At 44.9% G+C, this 15813-nt stretch overlaps 1 protein-coding gene across 1 annotated transcript in view; it reads left to right on the top strand.

The window, feature by feature from the left end:
* Positions 1-15813, top strand: part of LOC138613066 (solute carrier family 23 member 1) — a 47536-nt gene that overhangs the window by 6879 nt on the left and 24844 nt on the right. The window contains 3 exon segments of the mRNA XM_069686642.1: positions 259-411; positions 13220-13377; positions 15225-15408. Coding sequence (XP_069542743.1) covers positions 259-411; positions 13220-13377; positions 15225-15408 — 495 coding nt within the window.

Genomic DNA, 15813 nt, shown 5'->3' with positions numbered 1-15813 from the left:
CCAGTTTCAAAGACGGAACAAAACCATTCAGATACTTTTGGCTTTACAAGAGTCTCTGGTATGTGCAACACATAGGCGAGTGTCTGGTTCAAGATATGCGAATGTGTATCAGAAAATCTAGCTCTGGGAGTTGGTGTCAGAATAGTCTTAATGGAGTTTAACCTGAATTGGTATGAACATATTGTGTTTTACTTTCTGTTGTCTGAAGAAATGTAATGCACTTGATTGATTGTCTTCCTTTGCTGTACTTCATGTCAGGTCAAAGACAGTGATGACCAGCCACAGCTGACAGTGGACATTGAGGAGCCACACATAGAGGCCCTGGAGGAGGCTGTGGACAACGGTGCAGATTTGGTTTACTCCCTTAACGACAGACCGCCCTGGTACCTCTGTATTCTTCTCGGCTTCCAGGTAAATTAATCTCACGCCTTGAACTGTCCACCGTTACTGGGTTTGAACCTGGTCTCTCAACCGTTTCAGAAAAAGTCCCGCAAATGAAAAAAGTAGTTTACACCAAACAGTACGAGGCAGTTGTATATAGAGCTAGAAAGTCCGCTGGGATAGTCGGGGGCCATCGATGGGTCAAACAAGTCAAACAAGGCTTCTGCCTATCTGAGGAATGTTACTCATTTTGTCTCTGTTTTGAACCAGCAACTCCTCAGCAAAATATATTTGTGTTAGCTGCCAGATGTTTCACCATCAGCAAGCTTCTTGCCAACTGTTAATCCAAGGCAAGTTAATGTGCTGCGAGTTTTTCAAAGATTGATTTCAGAAAGCTGCTGCCAGATGCCGCTGGAAATGTGGTTGATGACAGAAGGGAGGTGTAACGACAAAGTTGATGAAAGGTAATAAAACCTTTGAGGGAATGAGCTTAAAGATGATAAAGTAAGTCTGCCATGTTGGTGATAGGTCCCTGCAAAGGACCCTCACCAACCCACCTGCTTCCATGAAGATAGGTTGTTAAAAGACATGTTGTCACCATCCACTCTTTATAGGGATCAAATATTTAGCTTTGTTTGTTTCAGAGGACTTCACCCTGTTTAGTCCCAACAAACATTTTCCTCTTCTCAGTTGCAGCATTATTCTCCCATAACTACAATCATGTGGTAATAAACTGTCAAGTCATTCGTATTACAATGTTAGCCTGTTTATTGCTTGTTATACAGTACTTAAGAAAAGTTTCAGTAATTGCAGCAGCTGTCACTTTCGTTAAGTCGGTAATCTGGAAGACTTTGAAATTAAACCTTACATCCTCTGTTCCAGCTCTACTTAACATGCCACCATGAATTGTATTTCTAAACCTCATGTTGGAACAGAAAACTCTTTGTTAGAGTACTTTATTTTGTTTGATACAGGCACACGAAGGGTCAAGGATGGTGTTCTGCTCAGACGCATTAGCGATCAAGAGAATATGTTTACACTGGAGACCAATGTTGAGGAGAAAGAGCATAATAAAAAGTCCTACACACTGATGCTCGAGCTTACATAAGAAAATCAGAAGACCACAAGGTCATGAATTTCAATTCAGTGAAGAGCAGCCATGACATGTGAATCATGCAGTAAAATTAGTTGCAATGAAGCTCTTTAGAATGGATAAACTCTGAAGTGTTGTGGTATAATACAGTCTCGAGTATAATATATTCTGCTTTCAAAGGCCCCACTGGAGTGAACGCAGGTAAACGTCAAAGGACATGTGTTTTTCAAGTTAGTAGTTCTTTTTCACATATTGGGACTGTAATAAAACGGTGGTTATTCCTTCCAGCTGGGACTTTAAAACAAGAATTACCAGTTAAAAACAGCTGCAATAATTACAACAATTGGCTATTTAGCTTCTTGTTTTTTTCACATATACTTTTCTTTTGAGAATACAGTCAGAAAGGGAACATTTCCTTGTATCTTATACATTATTGCATTATATCTGTAAGTGACCCCTTATTTTTATGGCATATTTGCTTTGAAGCTCTCAGCTCTTCTGCACGTAGAAATCAGCAGGTTATCTCGAGAGGGTCATGGTGTTTAAATGCCGTGTCCCCAAACAAAGAGATCAACAGGCTCACTTCCCTGAGTTTAAAGCATGCAGGCGGAAAAATTAAAGAAGAAACTAAAAGTTTATTGTCCACCCAAGGGAATCGTCTTGTTTTCCATGTTTCCCCAGTTGAAGTTTTTACTTTGACAGCTGCAGCCGCTTCTTTTCCCACTGGGATCAATACCTTTCTACAACCCTTCAATTTTTGCAGCCCTTTACACCTCTTGTTGTCACCTCACTGTTTTGACTTGAGAACAAACTACATCTGTTTCCCAGAAATCAACATAATGACCTCAGGAAATGGGATGTTTGCTATCCATCCTCCAGAGATTATATTCTTTTGACAAATTATGTTGTTTTTTTCTCTTTAAAAGCGTATTATATCCTATGTTGTATTTTGGCTATTGTAGCCAAGTCAATTCTTTAACCAAAAATGCCAACGCGCCTGTGGTTCAGATTTCTTTAATAAACATATTTGTTTTCTCAGGTGTCTTTGGGAGTGCATTCTTGCGGTTTGAACAGTTGGTTAAACAAAACAAGACATTCAGAGATAACATCTTGGACTCATTTATCATTAGCTATTTGCGGAAATTTTTGCAGTCCATTGAAAACAAAGGGATTGTTAAGGATTATCTGATCACAGTGTTCCTGGAAGTGCTAGGAAGGCCCTGCAACTTTCACGATAAGGCTTTTGGCTGATACTGGATGGGATCTATTGACTTTATTGGTGTTATTGTTGGTGTCAATTCGTGTCTTGGTTCTAAGTATGTGATTTGGTCCTTAGAAGAATAGAAATTATGAAAACAACCAACTAATCGCGGACACATGATAGAGCCTGATAAAGTTTCACACCGTTGATCTCAGTAGGAGGCTCGTTTCACTTGACACTTTAAAGACAGTCTTTTGCAAACAAAAAATGTGTAAACGGAAGAGTCCATGAGCTGTAAATGTCCAAAACGGTTGCATATAACAAGCCAAAAGACCGCATGTCCATGCCGTCTGGGTCAAGTTACAGTCTTAGCAAAAGCCTCGACGTTTGACTTTCAAAGCAAGTTTTATAACAAATATCGCACGCTGTATTTCGTGATAAGTCTGCAGGCAGGCAGTACCATCCAATGGATGCTATAAGGCACGTCACCGGGTTATCAGGTTGTATCCTCCCTGCATGATTCTTCCAGAAAGTTCTGTAATTATTACCATCATTTGACCCACACTATCTCCCACCCACACTTACTGTAATACTCCCTCGCTCCCAGCATCAGGTCACTCATATCTCTTTAAACCTTGATTTCAACAAGCCAATCGGGCACCTTACTGATGCTGCGGTTACATTTTAATGTACTACAACTGTAAACTGATCAAAATGATCAATATATCAATATTAAACAACTTAACCTTTTTTCTGGAACAACTACAATTCCATTTAAAAAGTTGATTTAAACTTATAGCATGATACCAAAAAATTATTTTGATGCAACCACATCAGGAATTTGAAATTTTAAGTGTCATAATAATATAATTCTATGTTTCAGAGCAGTGGCGTGCACAGGCTTTTTGAAGGGCAGGGGCGAAAAGAAAAAAAAGGGCACATACAGCGCGTTCTCGCCACTGAAGGGGGCACTAAGTTCTGCATGTTTACGAGGGCACTTTAGACGTGTTTATATGTTATACAAATGGCACTTTATATAGCCTTAAAACAGACTAACTAGACAGACTACTCAAGTTTGTAGTTAGGATCAGCATCCACGAGAACTGTGTAGATTCAACGTTGGACTGTGAAGAACACACAGGAATAAATAAATAAATCCCTAGGGGGTCTGTGGGTCTTCCCCCAGAACATTTTCAATTAAGTAGATGCCATTTCCTGTATTCTAGTGCATTTTAACACCATATTAGCACCAGATAATCCAAACTGGTTCTGTGAGATATAGTTCTGGTTCAGTATAGATCAAAAAAGGGCCCAACATAAAAGTCATTGCAACAGTAATGTTTCATAGTATTTTCTTGGTCCTAATAGTCTTCTGGAGTTTAGTGTGTTTTTCCACCAAAGAGAGCAGTTGTGTTTTTCCTACAAGGAGTGCACTTAAGCACACGTTTTTTAACCACCCAAGAGGGCAGTTTATCATGTTTTAACCAGCCAAGAGGGCAGTTTAGTGTTTTTTCCACCCAAGAGGGCAGTTTAGTTTGATTTGCCAACCAGGAGGGCACTTTAGCACGCGTTTTTGCCTCCCAAGAGGGCAATTTAGCGAGCGTTTTTCAACAATTGGGCCACGAGGGGGGGCGACTGTCTCAACCGGGCTTTTATGCAGAGCAGAGTGTAGGTGGCTTGGTCGCTGGGTCTACTGGTTTTAACTGGGAGACATGAAAGGATGCGGAGGGTGTTTGGTAGCTTGAGGCGAACAGCAGATTTTCTCGATCTTGAACGGACCAAGATAGCGGGGTGAGAGCTTGCGGGAGTCTGTCTTTAATGGAATATTTTTGGAAGATAACCAAACTGACTGACCCGTCTGATACGGAGGGTCTGGGACTCTGTGCTCGTCAGCGGCTGCTTTGGTCTTGGAGGCTGTGTTGATGAGGCTGGCTTGAGTCCTTTTCCAGATGTTCAGGCAACGGCGTAGGTGATGCTGAATGGATGGAACAGCAAGTTCTTTCTCCTGAGAGGGAAACAGAGGTGGTTGGTAGCCTAGTGAGGCCTCAAAAGGAGATATACCTGTGGCAGAACACACGAGGGAGTTGTGTGCATATTCAACCCAGGGAAGTTGTGAGCTCCAAATAGGAGTTTGAAGAGGTTACACAGCGGTTTATACAGTTTGTCCATTTGTCTGTGGATGAAATCCAGAGGTTAAACTCCCAGAAGCTCCCAGGCCCTGACAGGAAGCTCTCCATACCTGTGACGTGAACTGTGGGCCTCGGTCTGACACGACGTCCTGGGGGATACCACGGATGCGAAAGACATGATTAGTAACAAGGTCTGCTGTCTCTCTGGCAGTGGGAAGCGCAATGAAATGAGCTGCTTTAGAAAAATGATCGACAATAGTCAGAATGACAGTGTTGCCTTGAGAGAGGGAAAGGGAAAGACCGGTTACAAAATCCAGAGCTAAGTGGGACCAGGTACGGCAAGGAATAGGAATTGGACCGAGTAACCCCGTGGGAGGAGAGTGTCTTGTTGCGGGCACACACAGAAGAGGCTGATACAAATGAACGAGTGTGTCTATCTACAGTGGGCCACCAGAAGTAACGCTTGATGAGAGAGATGGTTCGGTTAATACCGGGGTGACAGGCGAAGCGGGCCGAGTGAACCCACTGTAGAACCTCAGACCTGACTTTTTCTGGGACAAACAATCTATTGGGTGGACCCATTCCAGGATCGGGCTGGGAGCGTTGTGCCTCTTTAATGAGAGATTCCATCTCCCAGGAAATGGACGCCACCACACAGGAAGGAGGGAGAATGGATTCTGGACTAGAGGAGGCTTCTTCAGAACTGAACTGGCGAGAGAGAGCATCGGGTTTAGTGTTTCGAGAACCTGGCCGATAAGTGAGGGTAAAATTGAAGCGCCTGAAAACAGAGCCCAAGCACAAGCACAGGAGCTGAGGTGAACAGAGACTTAAGTTTTTTGAAAGCCACATCAGCTTCAGGAGACCAGGTGAACTGCACAGGGGAAGAAGTTAGACGAGTTAGGGGGGCTGCATCACGGATTAAATCCTTGATGAACCTGTAGAAGTTTGAAAGCCCGATGAATCTCTGCAATTGTTTGCGGTTATGGGGTTGAGGCCATTTAGTAACTGCCTCAAAAAATCTTGGAAAACGGCAGGAGCATTGGTTAACCCGAAAGGCATGACAAGATACTCAAAGTAGTCTTCCACTCGTCTCCCTCTCTGATCCTCACTAAATGGTAAGCATTGCGCAGGTCCAACTTATTGAAGATCATGGCGTCTTGTAACGGGGCAAAAGCAGAGTCGATAAGTGGCAGTGGATTTATTTTTTACTGTTATGTTGTTTAACCCTCTGAAATCAATGCATGGTTGCAGAGAAGAGTCTTTCTTGGAAACAAAGAAAAATCCAGCCCCCACTGGAGAGGAGGAGGGCCGGATAATACCTGCAGCCAGGGACTCTCGGATGTATTTCTCCATCGCCTCTCTCTCAGGTCTTGACAGGTTGTACAAACGGCTGGACGGCAGAGGAGCACCAGGAAGGAGGTCGATGGCGCAGTCATAGGGTCGATGAGGGGGCAGTGAGGAGACCTTACTCTTGCTGAAGACCTCCCCGAGGTCATGGTAATCCTCAGGGACACTTGACAGGTCTGGAGGCGAATGCTGGGGCATTGGAGGTGAGAATGCGCTGGGGAGCTGGGCGCGGAGACGGTGGAGACGGCAGGAGAAGGTGGATCTAAGCACAAACACAGAGTCAGCATGACAAATAAACGGTCCAAAAGCTTTCAAAAATCTTTCAAAGAGCAGCCTAGTCGAAATACCACATGTGGTGAACGGACGAACTGGCGAGGAATGACTGTCTCAATCGGGCTTTTATACAGAGCAGAGTGTAGGTGGCTTGATTAGCTGATGAGCGGCAGGTGTGGAGGCTTGTTCTGAGAATGAAGTCAGCAAGGCCATGCCCAGCTCCGACCGACACACAAAGAGAGAACATACAGGCACACAAGGGAGGGGAAACACAGGGAAACACGGGGAAGACAGACTATGACCCTGACAGGAAAGATCTGCTCCCTCCCTCCAAGATCCAAGGGACTTAGAGAAAGCAATTAAGATCAGACTTGGAAAATGGATATCCGGATTTTGTTTTCTCACCTGCTTCTCGTGGATGAGGCTGGCTTGAGTCCTTTTCCAGATGTTCAGGCAACGGCGTAGGTGATGCTGAATGGATGGAACAGCAAGTTCTTTCTCCTGAGAGGTAAACAGAGGTGGTTGGTAGCCTAGTGAGGCCTCAAAAGGAGATATACCTGTGGCAGAACACACGAGGGAGTTGTGTGCATATTCAACCCAGGGAAGTTGTGAGCTCCAAATAGGAGTTTGAAGAGGTTACACAGCGGTTTATACAGTTTGTCCATTTGTCTGTGGATGAAATCCAGAGGTTAAACTCCCAGAAGCTCCCAGGCCCTGACAGGAAGCTCTCCATACCTGTGACGTGAACTGTGGGCCTCGGTCTGACACGACGTCCTGGGGGATACCACGGATGCGAAAGACATGATTAGTAACAAGGTCTGCTGTCTCTCTGGCAGTGGGAAGCGCAATGAAATGAGCTGCTTTAGAAAAATGATCGACAATAGTCAGAATGACAGTGTTGCCTTGAGAGAGGGAAAGGGAAAGACCGGTTACAAAATCCAGAGCTAAGTGGGACCAGGTACGGCTAGGAATAGGAATTGGACCGAGTAACCCCGTGGGAGGAGAGTGTCTTGTTGCGGGCACACACAGAAGAGGCTGATACAAATGAACGAGTGTGTCTATCTACAGTGGGCCACCAGAAGTAACGCTTGATGAGAGAGATGGTTCAGTTAATACCGGGGTGACAGGCGAAGCGGGCCGAGTGAACCCACTGTAGAACCTCAGACCTGACTTTTTCTGGGACAAACAATCTATTGGGTGGACCCATTCCAGGATCGGGCTGGGAGCGTTGTGCCTCTTTAATGAGAGATTCCATCTCCCAGGAAATGGACGCCACCACACAGGAAGGAGGGAGAATGGATTCTGGACTAGAGGAGGCTTCTTCAGAACTGAACTGGCGAGAGAGAGCATCGGGTTTAGTGTTTCGAGAACCTGGCCGATAAGTGAGGGTAAAATTGAAGCGCCTGAAAACAGAGCCCAAGCACAAGCACAGGAGCTGAGGTGAACAGAGACTTAAGTTTTTTGAAAGCCACATCAGCTTCAGGAGACCAGGTGAACTGCACAGGGGAAGAAGTTAGACGAGTTAGGGGGGCTGCATCACGGATTAAATCCTTGATGAACCTGTAGAAGTTTGAAAGCCCGATGAATCTCTGCAATTGTTTGCGGTTATGGGGTTGAGGCCATTTAGTAACTGCCTCAAAAAATCTTGGAAAACGGCAGGAGCATTGGTTAACCCGAAAGGCATGACAAGATACTCAAAGTAGTCTTCCACTCGTCTCCCTCTCTGATCCTCACTAAATGGTAAGCATTGCGCAGGTCCAACTTATTGAAGATCATGGCGTCTTGTAACGGGGCAAAAGCAGAGTCGATAAGTGGCAGTGGATTTATTTTTTACTGTTATGTTGTTTAACCCTCGGAAATCAATGCATGGTTGCAGAGAAGAGTCTTTCTTGGAAACAAAGAAAAATCCAGCCCCCACTGGAGAGGAGGAGGGCCGGATAATACCTGCAGCCAGGGACTCTCGGATGTATTTCTCCATCGCCTCTCTCTCAGGTCTTGACAGGTTGTACAAACGGCTGGACGGCAGAGGAGCACCAGGAAGGAGGTCGATGGCGCAGTCATAGGGTCGATGAGGGGGCAGTGAGGAGACCTTACTCTTGCTGAAGACCTCCCCGAGGTCATGGTAATCCTCAGGGACACTTGACAGGTCTGGAGGCGAATGCTGGGGCATTGGAGGTGAGAATGCGCTGGGGAGCTGGGCGCGGAGACGGTGGAGACGGCAGGAGAAGGTGGATCTAAGCACAAACACAGAGTCAGCATGACAAATAAACGGTCCAAAAGCTTTCAAAAATCTTTCAAAGAGCAGCCTAGTCGAAATACCACATGTGGTGAACGGACGAACTGGCGAGGAATGACTGTCTCAATCGGGCTTTTATACAGAGCAGAGTGTAGGTGGCTTGATTAGCTGATGAGCGGCAGGTGTGGAGGCTTGTTCTGAGAATGAAGTCAGCAAGGCCATGCCCAGCTCCGACCGACACACAAAGAGAGAACATACAGGCACACAAGGGAGGGGAAACACAGGGAAACACGGGGAAGACAGACTATGACCCTGACAGGAAAGATCTGCTCCCTCCCTCCAAGATCCAAGGGACTTAGAGAAAGCAATTAAGATCAGACTTGGAAAATGGATATCCGGATTTTGTTTTCTCACCTGCTTCTCGTGGATGAGGCTGGCTTGAGTCCTTTTCCAGATGTTCAGGCAACGGCGTAGGTGATGCTGAATGGATGGAACAGCAAGTTCTTTCTCCTGAGAGGTAAACAGAGGTGGTTGGTAGCCTAGTGAGGCCTCAAAAGGAGATATACCTGTGGCAGAACACACGAGGGAGTTGTGTGCATATTCAACCCAGGGAAGTTGTGAGCTCCAAATAGGAGTTTGAAGAGGTTACACAGCGGTTTATACAGTTTGTCCATTTGTCTGTGGATGAAATCCAGAGGTTAAACTCCCAGAAGCTCCCAGGCCCTGACAGGAAGCTCTCCATACCTGTGACGTGAACTGTGGGCCTCGGTCTGACACGACGTCCTGGGGGATACCACGGATGCGAAAGACATGATTAGTAACAAGGTCTGCTGTCTCTCTGGCAGTGGGAAGCGCAATGAAATGAGCTGCTTTAGAAAAATGATCGACAATAGTCAGAATGACAGTGTTGCCTTGAGAGAGGGAAAGGGAAAGACCGGTTACAAAATCCAGAGCTAAGTGGGACCAGGTACGGCTAGGAATAGGAATTGGACCGAGTAACCCCGTGGGAGGAGAGTGTCTTGTTGCGGGCACACACAGAAGAGGCTGATACAAATGAACGAGTGTGTCTATCTACAGTGGGCCACCAGAAGTAACGCTTGATGAGAGAGATGGTTCAGTTAATACCGGGGTGACAGGCGAAGCGGGCCGAGTGAACCCACTGTAGAACCTCAGACCTGACTTTTTCTGGGACAAACAATCTATTGGGTGGACCCATTCCAGGATCGGGCTGGGAGCGTTGTGCCTCTTTAATGAGAGATTCCATCTCCCAGGAAATGGACGCCACCACACAGGAAGGAGGGAGAATGGATTCTGGACTAGAGGAGGCTTCTTCAGAACTGAACTGGCGAGAGAGAGCATCGGGTTTAGTGTTTCGAGAACCTGGCCGATAAGTGAGGGTAAAATTGAAGCGCCTGAAAACAGAGCCCAAGCACAAGCACAGGAGCTGAGGTGAACAGAGACTTAAGTTTTTTGAAAGCCACATCAGCTTCAGGAGACCAGGTGAACTGCACAGGGGAAGAAGTTAGACGAGTTAGGGGGGCTGCATCACGGATTAAATCCTTGATGAACCTGTAGAAGTTTGAAAGCCCGATGAATCTCTGCAATTGTTTGCGGTTATGGGGTTGAGGCCATTTAGTAACTGCCTCAAAAAATCTTGGAAAACGGCAGGAGCATTGGTTAACCCGAAAGGCATGACAAGATACTCAAAGTAGTCTTCCACTCGTCTCCCTCTCTGATCCTCACTAAATGGTAAGCATTGCGCAGGTCCAACTTATTGAAGATCATGGCGTCTTGTAACGGGGCAAAAGCAGAGTCGATAAGTGGCAGTGGATTTATTTTTTACTGTTATGTTGTTTAACCCTCGGAAATCAATGCATGGTTGCAGAGAAGAGTCTTTCTTGGAAACAAAGAAAAATCCAGCCCCCACTGGAGAGGAGGAGGGCCGGATAATACCTGCAGCCAGGGACTCTCGGATGTATTTCTCCATCGCCTCTCTCTCAGGTCTTGACAGGTTGTACAAACGGCTGGACGGCAGAGGAGCACCAGGAAGGAGGTCGATGGCGCAGTCATAGGGTCGATGAGGGGGCAGTGAGGAGACCTTACTCTTGCTGAAGACCTCCCCGAGGTCATGGTAATCCTCAGGGACACTTGACAGGTCTGGAGGCGAATGCTGGGGCATTGGAGGTGAGAATGCGCTGGGGAGCTGGGCGCGGAGACGGTGGAGACGGCAGGAGAAGGTGGATCTAAGCACAAACACAGAGTCAGCATGACAAATAAACGGTCCAAAAGCTTTCAAAAATCTTTCAAAGAGCAGCCTAGTCGAAATACCACATGTGGTGAACGGACGAACTGGCGAGGAATGACTGTCTCAATCGGGCTTTTATACAGAGCAGAGTGTAGGTGGCTTGATTAGCTGATGAGCGGCAGGTGTGGAGGCTTGTTCTGAGAATGAAGTCAGCAAGGCCATGCCCAGCTCCGACCGACACACAAAGAGAGAACATACAGGCACACAAGGGAGGGGAAACACAGGGAAACACGGGGAAGACAGACTATGACCCTGACAGGAAAGATCTGCTCCCTCCCTCCAAGATCCAAGGGACTTAGAGAAAGCAATTAAGATCAGACTTGGAAAATGGATATCCGGATTTTGTTTTCTCACCTGCTTCTCGTGGCTTCCGTAGACAAGCCATGATCCATCCATCCGTCCTTAATTTATACCGCTCATCCTGCTCAGGGTCGCAGGTGACTGGAGCTGATCCAAGCTGTCACTGGGCGACAGGCGAGGTGCACCCTGGACTGATTCCAGTCACTCACAGGGCTCAAACTATAATCGTTTTCTGTGTTAACATGACTTTACTCAAAACAGAATTAGCACATAAAATGTGACAGAGGCTTTAGTCATTTGCTGTCCCACCAAGAATTACTCTTTTGTGTCCTTTTAGAGGGCAACACTGTCAGTTACCACACTGAAATTGGAAACACATTGAGTTCAGCTGCAAGGAGAAGCTTCTGTCACTGAGTCGAACATATCATCACTGGAGAAAGCAAGAGGCCTAACAAGCAGGAATCCTCCTCCGTTTCCTCTTTCATGACACTGACCTTCAGCATTTTGATCTGACCTATGGGAGTTACACGTTCGAAAATACCCTCATAAATCTGCCGAGGCCTATCAACATCTGTCTTTAATTTGTTGTTTCATGGCAATCTCCACCAAAACAACCGTTCCCAACCCCATCAACACACACGTGCACACAGACATGAGAAAGAGTTTGCTTTTGTTTGGGAGTTAAGCGATTGGAAGCTGCAAAAGCACAACTATGTCCCACTTTGACTCATTAACCTCAAAATGATTTTCTCTCTAAACTGCATGTGTCAGAATCCTTCAGTCATATAAACATGCGATGCAGTAATACAATAATATAGAATGGACCACTTCTCATACAGCCTGTGCCGTGCCTGTGCCCAGACAACGGTTTTAAGCTCTGCACTTGAGAACTGACAGGGACTGGACGACATTAAGCTCCATTACCTCTTATATAATACTAAATGACAACTGGTCGGGGTGTCAGAAACATTTAAAGTGTACTGAAATTGTTCCCTGGTTCAATGTTTGAGTGACAACAAAGAGGTAATTGTCAGGTAAACTTTGGTTTTACTGAACTGCGAGAAATATTATCCATATAAGAAAACTGCCAAAAGTTTTCACTTTGTTTCACTTTGAAATTATTTGGTGATAGCAGGATCAGTCAACGCTGACACCTGGTGTTATTTATGGCTTTATTTAGTAGCCTTTAAAAAGTGAGATTTTTTTTCTTGCCTTTATTTGACAGGACAGCTGAAGATAGACATTATTATATATATATAAATATATATATTGGAAGTAGAGAGGGGGGTGGCATGCACCAAATGATCGGCAGGTGGGGAGTCCGCTCTACCAACTGAGCTAAACCAGCACCCCATAATCTCTTTTTTAAGAGTGACCTGAGAGTGGTATATTGAGCCTCAAGCCAGAGCTTTGAGTGTTACAAGCTTGCTCCCTTTTAACCTTTTACCCTTGTAACAATTCTTTTCCTGGCGATATTCTCTGGGACGGATAGTTTTACAGTTAATAGAGTACGTTATAGAGCAGACGCCGACCTGTGGCCCCTTGGTGCAGTCTCTTCCCCGTGTTTCCTGTCCGTCTTCAGCTGTCCCGTCTGATAAAGGCAAACAGCCAAAAAGAGAATCTATAAAGCTCACAATTACTCATCCAGGTATCAGCTGTTAGTGTTTTAGCATCTTATTTCATCCATTACATTGCGTGATATTTTACCCAAATAATACCCAACTAATCAATGATGAAATTCGTTGCCAACTATTTTAATCATCGATTTTAATTGATTTCCTCGATTAGTTGTTGCAGCCCTGGAACAGTGCGATCCCTTTGTTTTCAACGGACTGCAAAATTTTCCGCAAATAATGATAAATGAGTCCAAGATGAAGATCGCCTTGATGTAATGAAAAATGTTTTAGCCCTTTAAAGAGATCTTCACTGTCTCCACTTTTATCTGTCTCCACAGCATTACATCCTGGCGTTCGGCGGCATCATCGCCGTCCCGCTGATCCTGGCCGAACCCCTCTGCATTAAAGACAACAACGTCGCCAAAAGCCAGCTCATCTCCACCATCTTCTTTGTGTCGGGATTATGCACGCTGCTGCAGACAACATTCGGCATCAGGTAAATCCCACAGTGCCAGTAAACACAGGCAGAACCAGGCGAGACAGAGATGCTGATGGAGTACTTCGGAAGTGTCCCACACATGACCTCGGCTATGCTTGCGTGTGAATCTTATAGGCACTCTAACACTGTGGTGAAGAATGATTTTGCATGTGTACAAGTGTGTGTTCAAATTTCAGTCAGGTTTGAGATGAAAAACAGGTTCAAGTGAAGAAATGATGGAGGTGGAGTCCCATCCATCTGTATCTACAGGATTTAAACCAGCTGTGTGCAAAGCTCACTGAACCGCACATGATCTTTGGGTGAATATTAAACTGGAATCATAATATATAATAACTTAAAATGCATAAACCTTGAAAATAGGCTTTGTTATGTGTTAATGTCCCGTCTTATTATGTTCAAACCAACGTCTGTGTTGAGACTGAAGCCTGCAGTTACAGCTCAGCTCATGCAGTCACCCTGCGGTGGTTCAAATAGAGTTAAACAGTGAGTAAGCCCACTGCTGAGCTCCACATGACTCTATCAGTGGATATGAGATTTACCTCTTAAGATAAGAAACTGACGCTGTCCCTTAAAGCTTTATGGTCAATAGTTTGCGCAGCCTGCTTTGCGTCTTCCGTTTTACAACAGAGAGGTGGACAAGTCCTGGGAGCAGCACTTTGATAGGAAAATCCTTCTGAAAGTGATGCATCAATCTCTCTGCTCTAACACAGTGCCGCTGCCACCCACACACAGTGCAGAACAAAACAGTGCAGGGCTCCACACATACTTTCCTGCCCCCTCAGCACTGCTGTAACATTAAACCTAAGCAAATAGCTAATGCTTTTGTTTCAGTTCTCCACCTACACAGTTTGGCAACAGCTTAAAAGGACAAAACTAAGATCCCTGAAAACCCTTTGACATTGAATAATAAGTTATAATCTTTATTTTTATTGCACCCTTCAACACTGTGAAGGTTTTCAACACTGGCTTTAAGAAAAAAGGGATACAGGGATCGAAACAAAAACATGCAGACAAAAGTGCATAGAGACACGTTTGCTGCAAAACAACAGAAGCTTAGAAAATAATACGCACATGCACAGTTCCCATTACTTCATGCAAAAACACTGTGAAAAATGTAATTCCTCTGAGGGATTAAAATAATTCTTCAAAAGTATGAAATGATGTACAGCCGCAGATCAGTTCAGTAATCAAGGGTAGATTATCTTGTAAATGCGGTGATAGGTCTACATGCATGCATGACAAAAAATTGCAACGTTGCAAAAAAGGGGAATCAGAAAATATTCAGAGAAAACGAGGAGTTTTATAACTGTGCAGAGGACAGGATTAGTGCAGATTACAGGTAATGTTGATGTCCTGCAGAGGATGATGCTGCACTGGTTCCCAATCTGAGATGTCCACAAGATGGATTACCAGAATCCCACACAGGATCAATGGTTAAAGGGCAAGTAACACATTTTTTCCCCCTATGCTTCTAAAAATAATGTGCTCCGATGCTGACCTGGTCAACATACCAGAGTAAACTGTTCTGTTTGAAGGGTTCCCAAAAGGTCAGGTACAACCGCTGTAAAGCTGCTTTATTTGGTTTAATTAGAACCTAAATCTCTGTAAAGTGTTAGAATATAAATTCTGCTCTTGTGTTAAATCGTCATGTTAAAAAATACCTTCCGTGAGCTGCTTTGGGTCACCTAAAAAGCACTCAGACTACCACTGTATTGTTTTGCTGCCTGGTTGGACTCATTGACCTCCCATCTGCTCATCAATGTTTTAACTTTATCTAGTCCACAGAGACATCATTAAGTCTAGTGACATCTGACCTCTGACCCTGTTACCTTACTGACTTGCAGGTTACCAGTCCTCCAGGGTGGGACCTTCAGTTTCATCACACCGACCCTGGCCATTCTCGCTCTGCCCAAGTGGCAGTGTCCGACCCCGAAAGCATCTGTTATGCTGTCCATGCAGCTGCAGAACAGCTCCAGCCCTCTGCACATGGAACACTCTGATGAGGTGTGGATGGCAAGAATGCGTGAGGTATGTTGAATACTCACGTGAGCCAGGAGATGATTCTCTATTCCCAATGTTCCCTCACAGGGATTGTGCAATTAAGCTGTGCTAACATATGAAAGGGGAACAATAAAGATCCTGTATGGTATTTTCAAACCTTAATGATTGTATGCTTTGATGCTTTTCAAATAAAACTGTGTTTGTGTTTAAACTTAGGAATAATGAGGTAAAACAGCACCTTTTAGTTTAGTTTAAACGTTCAAAGCTCTAATAAAACCCTGTGAAGTGTGGTACAGTGTAAATGGAATTTGTGTTCAAAAGAATAATCCAGAATCTACAAAAGAAAAAAAACCTAAAAAAGTTTGATGTGGTCAAACAGGACCGAAAAAGAAGACTAACAGCAGACCCTAAAAATGTAGCTAAAAACACAAT

This window comes from Semicossyphus pulcher, unplaced genomic scaffold (genome assembly GCF_022749685.1).
Source record: "Semicossyphus pulcher isolate SPU_LCO1_2020_fin unplaced genomic scaffold, fSemPul1.0.p SCAF_8, whole genome shotgun sequence".
In the NCBI taxonomy this organism is placed as follows: Eukaryota; Metazoa; Chordata; class Actinopteri; order Labriformes; family Labridae; genus Semicossyphus; species Semicossyphus pulcher.
This window is presented reverse-complemented; position numbering and strand designations above follow the sequence as displayed.